The 9,234-nt window shown below is 42.1% G+C and overlaps 1 protein-coding gene across 1 annotated transcript; it reads right to left on the bottom strand.

The window, feature by feature from the left end:
- Window positions 1-4,921: 4,921 nt before the first annotated feature.
- Window positions 4,922-9,021, bottom strand: abhd5b (abhydrolase domain containing 5, lysophosphatidic acid acyltransferase b). The gene is made up of 7 exons (XM_084378786.1): window positions 8,952-9,021; window positions 8,083-8,165; window positions 7,488-7,884; window positions 7,098-7,249; window positions 6,363-6,474; window positions 6,101-6,281; window positions 4,922-5,292 (listed from the first exon to the last, which is right to left on the bottom strand). Exons 1-7 carry the CDS (start codon window positions 8,993-8,995, stop codon window positions 5,146-5,148), a joined length of 1,116 nt encoding a protein of 371 aa, XP_084234912.1. The 5' UTR covers window positions 8,996-9,021; the 3' UTR covers window positions 4,922-5,145.
- Between the last annotated feature and the right edge of the window lie 213 nt (window positions 9,022-9,234).

The following is a 9,234-nucleotide window of genomic DNA, read 5'->3' as shown; positions in this document are numbered from 1 at the left end:
ATTTTAAAACTTTGTTTCTTTGTGGCTATGCCCAAGCAACACCACACACTGACACACATAGACACACACACATTTGCAGAAATGCAGGTGGTCTCACAGTACACAGACACTGTTTGGCCATCTGATTTTCTTTTTTATATCTGACATTGAGCGTGTGCGGTGATGCTCTGTTTGTGTGTGTGTGTGTGTGTACATTTGATTTCACTGTTTGATTTCACTGAAACAGTATGTTTGCCCATCTCACACAATGTGAAACCAAGGACTGCCAGAGAGAGCAGGCAAGAGAGAGAGAGAGAGAGAGGACAGCAAGTCAATTAAAAGCAAATTTTCATTAGCCGTGACAGGCTGGGTAAAGGCAAACAGGAGAGAGAGGGTATCAAAAAAGAACAGTTATACAGGCCTTACGCAGAGAAAAGCAGGAGCCAGGGCAGTTTAACAACAAATAACCCTGTGAAACTCAAATTATGTGACCAGGAATAGAAGGAGCAAACAGCAGCAGGGCAAAAGCCAGGAAATGGATGTGAAAAAAAAACAAAAAATGCTTTGCACTGTGAAGAAGGCAGGACGCAGCTGGAGAGGACTGGGCATCAAAGCTTTAACAGGCAGCCACAACACTGCTGCTGAACAGGACATCATGAAGCAGCACAGAGGCAGAGATGACTGCAGGTTAGCTTTTAAAGTCGCAGCATTAAGAATATGAGAATTTCTCACATTATGAAACAGAGGTATGAATCAAATCCGCCACTTTTAGAACACTGTACTCACTTCTAAAGCAAATTGTAGCCCAGGGGAGCATAAATAGAGTTGGATTGACAAAACAGGTTACTGGTTGCACGGACATCAGTGGGGATGGCAGACTTCCTCCCAAGCCACATCCTGTTGGTTCTGATGGACACCTGCTTTGAATGATCTTAAATATGAGAAGGCACCTTTTGGATGTTACCCAAATTTAAAACACACAGAGGGAGTCTCCTCAAACGCAAGGCAGAAATCCTGGCAGGAAGGCTCTTTGTTTCTAAAGTAATCAGCAGTTGTAGCCTGGATCTTTTTCCAAATGAGGTAAACTAGTCAAGAGGGTGACAATAAACACTGATTGCTTGTTTTTAAAGGAGCAATTCATTGATTTTTACTTCCCAAAGTCAATTTACTGGTCATGGAGAGTGTTAGTCAGACTGTGAAAATGGTTGGATCATGTCTACTGTTGCTCTGGATAAAGAATGGCCAACTCTGAGAAAATATTTCACCTTGGGTGAGGAGAAGACAAAAAGTGGTCCCAGACCAAATTACACAAAATGGCAATTTCTACAGAATGTTGTAGTGCAGTCACAAAATTGTATTGGAGAACAACTGCAATAATGTTGGCCACATGGGGGCAGTGGAAGCAAGCTGCGCATACAAAAGAGACATATCATTACCTTTTATTTAGCAAACTTAAATGCAGCGGTTGCTTATGTATACATCCAGCTGAGCAGCATTAGCATTCATTTGGAGTCACTTGGAGGCTGTCTGAGGAATGTAGTCCAATATTTGCTCCCTTTTAGTTCTGTTTTTGGCCTCTACCTACTTCTAAGGAGAATATCCGGTTCTTTAGCCACTAAGCTAATTGCTAACTCTGTTATTTGGTGATTTGCAGGTAGCTACAGTGGGTTTTTAGACCTTTATGTATGAAAACAGATGCCTAATGCGGAAAGTGATGCTGATCACAGAGTAAAGTTGCGGGGCAATAACCAAAACAATGAGCTGAAAGACGCTATGGGAAACTGCCGAGTTGGGTGATAATTCTTTTTGTCTTTATCAATACTTTAACACATTCAGGTATTCATGTAATATGTAATAATTAAGAAATATTGATTATAGCTACTTTAAAGTGAAGATATTTTGACCTTTCCAACATGTGTCTTTGATGAGTCCCCTAACTTTGAAAAAGTTCTGTTTAACATGTTTCCAGCTTCAGCATGACGCCATGAATGACAGATATTTAAATTAGTCATCTATATACAGAACAATAATAAATGATAATGGAATTATATGTAAATACTTGGATGCTGCTTTTAAATCAATGTACACGCACAGTTGGGAAGGCATGGAGGTTTGCCTGGTGACAGGCTGTGTCTCAGACCAGATTTAGTTATGCAGAATCAATAGTTTCAGTGAAGAGAGAGAAATTACCCGCTTTGCAAGATTTTATGAATCAGTAGCACTTCAGTGTCAGTCCTGGTGATGTCACTGATGAGATGACTCAATGTAAAAGCCTCAATGCCTCTTTGGATCCATTTCATTCCTTCTGCGGGGTTGAAGAGAAGTCATCACATCCACAGCTTTTCCTGTGCTGTGTCTGCAGAGAATAAACAACCAGCTGGCAAACTCCAGCTCTGGTTCTGTTAGTCTTTCCTGATGCACTCAGTCAGAATTAAAATGCTGTGATCATTAGGCTCAGACGCCTTTGGTGTAATGTGAGAGCTGCGAGGTGCTGTGAAGTGCTCTCACTGCATAAAGACTGACAATTTCTGGAGCTCTGGGAAAATGACTGCACCTTTCAGATCACTGGTAGAACAGAAAGTCAACTTTTTTTGGTTCACAGCATAGTTGTGTTGCACAGACGTCACTGAAATATTTTCTCTTTTTTTATTGTGCAAATGTCAGCCTTGCTGCCAACTGTGGTATAAATGCATCTCTGGACTGTAAATATCATCCGTCACTCATAAGCAGGCTATAATTGTTTGGTCCAGACGAGAGGGGAGGGGGGCTGCCGGATCTTGATGCATGCAGCTCATTACACTAGTGGACTGTCGCATGAAAAATGACCACAACTGTACGGGGCTTCTGCACTGAGGTGATGGATACCTATAGTGTTAGGCAAAAGAGAGTGATGCTGGTCATTGACAGCCTTCTGCAGGACGCACTCCACGTTCATTCACATCATGATTTATATTCCTGAATTGGGTGCAATTACACTTTTTTAGGACCTAAAATAAGTCTGAATCATCAACGAAATATCAGTTAGCTCTTGCAAATAATGGAGAGATATTTCTGATAGCTTTTAAAACTGAGCTCCTGATGCTTTGGCTCTGCAGTTCTGTATGTGGTAGGACTGATTAAAGATAAACGGATAGGGTGCCAGCAGCATTCAACAATGTGTGTGCGCACACCTTTTATGTGCAGTTATTTCAGGCCTTCAAGCTTCAATTACATCCAAACTCAGTATGAAAGCTCCTCTCACTTTTCTCACTTGTTTCACTTTTCCTAATGAAAATGATTTTGCGCCCATGTGACTGAGTGGGTGACAGAGACACGATGAATAAGCCTGCAAGCTTATTCAGCGAGCATTACGGACAGTCTCAGGCACACTGTGTGTGCACGTTTCAAACCCCGAGAGGCTGTGCACATGTAGATCCTGCTGAATGTTCCTCGCTGCCTTGACAAGCAGCCAGCCAGCGTCTTCAAGAAAACAAACAACCCATAATTACCCCGTCCAACCACAGCATCACTTCCTGCAGGTCGGCGATCCAAAAGGCTCAGTCTCCCTGGCTACCCTGTTGCCGGGAGACAGTTCGGGTGGGCCGGGTCGATGTCTCAGAGATGACAGAGACAGACAGAGGTACAGTTGGCTGGTAAAGGCCAAAATAATATATCTACAGGTGATCAGCTCCCTCCTCCATTAGTTGACTAAACTGCAGCCTTTAAAAGCATCTTTCACCTTCTCCATCCTGCTGTTGGAGACATTCATTTGAAATAAAAAGCTTCAGGTATTAAAGATCTAACAAATACATTTCCAAAGCAGTTTTGTTTGAATATTATAAATAAAGCAGTGTTTGCATCCGAGTTTTATTGCTAAGTCTTCTTCTTTCTTGCCTTTATTGGCCCATTACTGAGCTTATTTACACACCATGGGCCACCGGCATCAGTCAGTTGAAAAGCTTATAACTGAGGGCAGGAAGGTGCACTTCATTGCCCATGTGCACTAGCAAAACAGGGACCCACTCATAAAAGAACTGCTCCATAGGCATCACCAAAACCACACATATTATCTTGAAGGGGAACTCGACCAATATTCAATAGCACATCAGGATACAATTGGAGAAAACCACACGTTGGTCAGCACATGATTAGTTAAAAGGTCACATATTATGCTCATTTCCATGTTCATTTCTTTTTGTTTTGAGTGTCTACTAGAAAATGTTTACACTGTTCTAATGTTCAAATAAAAATGTATTTTATCGTATCTAATAGCAACAATCCTAGTAGAGAATCAGTGTGAAAAAAACATTAAAATGGTCAAACGCAGGCATGAATTTGAGTGTATTAGTGCAACTGACAATTCCACAAAATGTCACATAAAAAGGACAACAATCAAATGAAAAACAATGGCTTCTTTGCTCCAGCTATTTTTGCAAACTTACACAGTCACAGGCATGCAGGACCAAGTTGTTTAACTCATGTCAAAACAGAAGGCCTATTTTTAGTCCAACACACATCTCTGACCCTATTCTGTCACTGCAGTTGTGACTTAGCAGAGAGCTGAGTGTCATGCTGCTCTTAAAGCATCACTGTCCAGGTCTCCTGAGTAGGTCACTCAACTCAATATGCATGTGAGGGCACTTTGTGTGGGTTTCACTGTTGCCCTTCTGCAAAGCAGAGGGGAGGTGATGTGAGCAGGCTGTTGCTGTGCTGCCACCTGCTGGCCGGCCTGTGTCAGAGCCTCTCTGGAGAGGTGAGGAAGTTTCCTGAAAAACACATCAGCCCTTTGCCCTATTTACTTCTCCCTCATATCTCAAACAGAGCGGGTGAGGGGTCAGAAAAAGAACATTTTGTGTACTTTGCCTAGACCTCCACACAAAACAAGAAATTCCCTTGAGAGATGATGTCTCTTTATCGACAAGAGTTGCTCAAGGACTGAAAAGAAAACTAAGTGAGCAAAACAGACTGCATCTGGCATTTATTTACAAAACATCTTTACATGAGGCTGGTGGCATCATCTGACCTTTCATCCCAACCTTAGGGAGTGTTTGATAGAGTGTTCTCCGTCAGTGATAAGTCTCTCTTCAGAGTCAAGTGTGTGACAAAGAGGCTTACAGTTAAACTGTTGTGACAGTTAAACTGTAGTGACTGAGTCATAGCTATGGGTTAGTTAAACTCTGTGCCCTCCTAAGTGCCGTCTGAATGAGGAAGCTCTCGCTGCTTTGTTCCCAAATCTTCACTTTTCCTCTCTGTCCTAGCGAGAATCTGAAGGACTGTCTGGTTGAAGTCTTCTGGCTGGTCAGCGAAAACATAATGACCAGCTCCTCTGATCACCTGACAAACACAAAACACAGAGTCGTACAGGAAGAGTCATTTAGAGGTGAAGCTGTCGGGGTTCATCTTCCAACATGTGTGCATGGGTTTATCTCATGAATATTTATTGGTTAGAACGCTTTTCTGTAAAAAAAAATTTTTGCAAAATGAGTGTATTCATCACATTTAAAAATTAAGCATCCACATAATTTTTAAGGGATAGTCACCCAAAAATCAAAAATGCTGTACATATTTCTCCTTTTACCCTTATTGCTGTTTATCCATTTGGACTGTTTTGCTTTGAGTTGCCAAGATTTGATGAAACCGGCCTTCTCTCTGAATATAATGTAACTAGATGGCACCCGGTCTCTTTCTAGAAATCATGACCCAGTTACTGAAAATAATCCACAGACTTTGTTGTGAGCAGCTTCATGTAGGAACTTTTTTCTTTCTACTAAACTACATCTGCCAACCGTGTCACCGCGGAGAAGGAATCCACTCATGGACAAGAGGCTAGCTAAATAAGCTAGCTAACGTTACAGCTCAGTCGAGTAGGACGCCACTGATGTTTACGTCCATGAGTAGATGCATGCTTCCTTCCTTGTGGTGATATGGGCTGCGGGTGTAGTTCGGCAGAAAGTGCTTCCCACACAAAATTCGAGAGACATAAGGCCGATATCTACAAGACTCGGCAACTCACATTAAAAAAATTGAGAAGAATAAATGTATTTTGGATTTTTGTGTGAACTGTCCCTTTAAATTTTGGATCCACTTAAATAAAGCAAACATGAAATTGAAGTTACAAATAAAATCAGTCTATAGAACCTACCCTGATTTTCACATCCGGTCTGGTTTTCTTGAACGCGTACCCAGAGTCACTGTCAATGCTGGAGCGTGATCCATAGATGAAGGAAATGGGAACGTCGCCCTGGACCTGGCCGATCCTCTCCAGCATGGGCCTCTTAGCCCAGCCGTAGGGAATGGTCATGTTCTTGAAGGCCGTCTCTCCACTGAAACACAAAGACATAATGTTGGAGATAGTATGATGTTCTTTGAGAGAAATAGAAGATCAGTACATATCGCTTCCTCACCTTGGAGTCTGGGCGTTCAGATGGTAGATGTAGTCAGATACTGTGTTGTCGTCAAAAACAGAAGAGTACTTCTGCTTAAAGTCTGATCTGATTGTCTGGACCAGCATTGGACCTGCGAAAACAGAAAACAAGGAAATTTAATTCCAGATATTAGTTCCAGACCACTGAAAGGAACAATGACAGCCTCTTTTAACCTCTCCAATTTTTCATATTTTGTGCCATGCAGATCTAACCAGAAAATATTTAGGAAAAGGACACAATTTCTCTGTTTAAGAGCGGGACTGACTTTTCAGAAATTCTTTCAAAAGCAGATGACAGAAAGTGGCTGATGGGGAAAAACAAACCTAACATGTTTGTCTTTTTCAGTCAACTGAAAACAATCAAAGCGGTGACAAGGCAGAGCCACAGGGACCAGAAGCTACATCTTTTTTTGTGTTAGGAAGCTAAAGTGTTTACAGGAATGTATCTTTAATGTGGAAAACCATTTGAAAGCAATCTAACAATACAACTGGCATGAGCTGGTGAAGTCATCACAGTCATGTTCTTATTTTTAACACTAATTAAATCAAAGGTTTGCTTTAAATTTTTCTGTATTTTGATGTTTTTAAATTGATAAACCTAATCATTTTTAGCAAGCCACAGCTTAAATTTGTACACTCAATATAATACTATAATAATAGAACAAAGAATACATGAGTGTGTTAATGTGCAGTGTGTATATGTGTGTGTGCTGACCTAGAGGTCCGGCCAGTCTGAGTCCAGCCAGCGGGTTAAAGGGGCTCATGACAGCCCCCATAGCTCTGATCCACACTGGGATGGAGTTGTGGTTCGGGTTCTCTGGGCGAGCTGGGAACCCCCATGGCTCCACCAGCAGCAGGTGTTTTACCCTGCACACATGCACGCACAGTTACTTAATAAATGTACAAATTCAATGTTACATTTAAATTACAAATACACATTTATTTGTTTATTTGAGTGTAAGAGAGTACATGAAAAAGGCGGTTCCCTAATATTGCAGGAAGTTGTTCAAGTGAAGCTTCTGCCCTCTCTCACACACACACACACACACACACACACACACACACACACACACACACACACACACACACACACACACCAAAGCACCTGTGTGGGTATTTGAGTGTGTAGGCAGCAGACAGGTATCCTCCGAGGTTGTGTCCCAGCAGCACCATCTCCTCCAGTCCCACCTTCTCCCTCCACTCCTCCAGGGCTGTCATGAACTGCTCCTCAGCCCCCTCTGGGTTACTTGCGAACAGGGGGCGGCTGCTCCTGCCGAAGCCCAGCAGGTCTAGAGCGTAGACCGGTCCGCTGCTGGAGAGAGAGTCCAAGTTTTGGGCCCATAGGGCAACCCCGCCTCCGAAGCCATGCAGCAGGACCAGGGGGGGCCTGGACTGGGCAGGGGGCTCTGGGACGGAGTGTGGATGAGTGGAAAAAGCTAAGGTCCACAAATAGTTGCTGCTGGATATCCTGACGTGCTGTCTGGAGAAAGGCCGGTTCACACCTGCAGTACAGGGGAGAAGTATGGGACAAGGATAGATGGAGAAAGAAGAAGAAGGGGAAATGGGACTCATCCTGACTGCTTCACAATGATTTGTTTGTTCAATAAGCACTCCTTCTATTTTTGACCCCTTTTTATACGAAATTTAAAAAAAAAAAAAGCTCTCATAAGTGGGTCAACAGTTCTTCAAGACACACTTACTCTTGAGCATTTTTTCTTCCGCATCTTTAAGCTGAGAGGGAGACGTGGGGCACCAGGAGGGAAGCCAACTTAATATCCAGGAGCTGTGACTCAGACAGGGAACATGCAACCGAAGCAGGCAGACAGAACACATAAAGTACATGCAAACGCAGACAAAGACAAACTATGAATTGAACTTTGACCTCGTGACATTTCTGCTATCTGTGCTGATGGTGTGCAATCTATAAAAGACTTCTCTAAAATCTCAGTTTTGTAATAACTGGACAGCATGCAAAGAGTAAACAAAGTGCAGCCCAGATAGGCTACCCTTTTAGTATTTAGAGAACTTCATGCCCAATGGCCATTAAAATAGCAACTGTCAAATTCATGGTGACGTGTTTTTATTATACACTGTCAAAGACTACTAGGAACCATTCGGCATAACAGTTACATCAAATGCACCAAAAGACAGTTTGGTGACACAAATTCAATGTCTGTAACAGAAAAAAGACGGCAAAGATTTCGTGAACGACTTAAATAAAGTTGTTGTTTTATTTTTTATTCTATAAGAATAACAATCTGTCAAGGGAACACTTTGTTCCCCGAATTAAGCAGATGAAACGGTACATCTAAACTGGTATTCAACGACAACTGGATATTTGACATTAACCCAGTTTACATTAAAAAAGCGCAATTGTGACGGAGGTTTGGATTGTTTTCGGCTAAGCTCGTTAAGAAAGATGACGTTTCGCGGGGCTAGTTCTGGTTCAAGAACACAGTTTGGTTGATGTCAGCGTAAAGCGGAAGAAGAAACAACATGCAAACTCACATTACTAACCACAGATGGAAGATAACGCAAGTAAAAGCGTTGGTAAAGGTGAAAAACTCACCTCTGCTCCTTGGCAGGCTGGATCTCCTCCGCCATCCTTCGCATGGTGTGTAATTGTGGTCTCGCGACTATGTCAGAAAATAGTCGCACTCTTTTTATGCTGCGTTCCGGTACATCGCGTAAAGAATGAAATTCAAGTTGATGTATAGATTACAACTAATAACAAAATGTAATTTATTCCCTATGTGTCCGTTGAGTATGTGATTTAATTGGTATTTGATGTGGTAATGAAAACCTCTTTTTTTTGCTTAGTTTTGCACCCGGTAAATTCTTTGGCAATTTTA

This window comes from Pagrus pagrus, assembly GCF_965226575.1.
Source record: "Pagrus pagrus genome assembly, chromosome: 17".
NCBI lineage: Eukaryota > Metazoa > Chordata > Actinopteri > Spariformes > Sparidae > Pagrus > Pagrus pagrus.
Note: the sequence above shows the minus strand (reverse complement) of the source record. Positions and strands in the feature narration are given on the sequence as shown.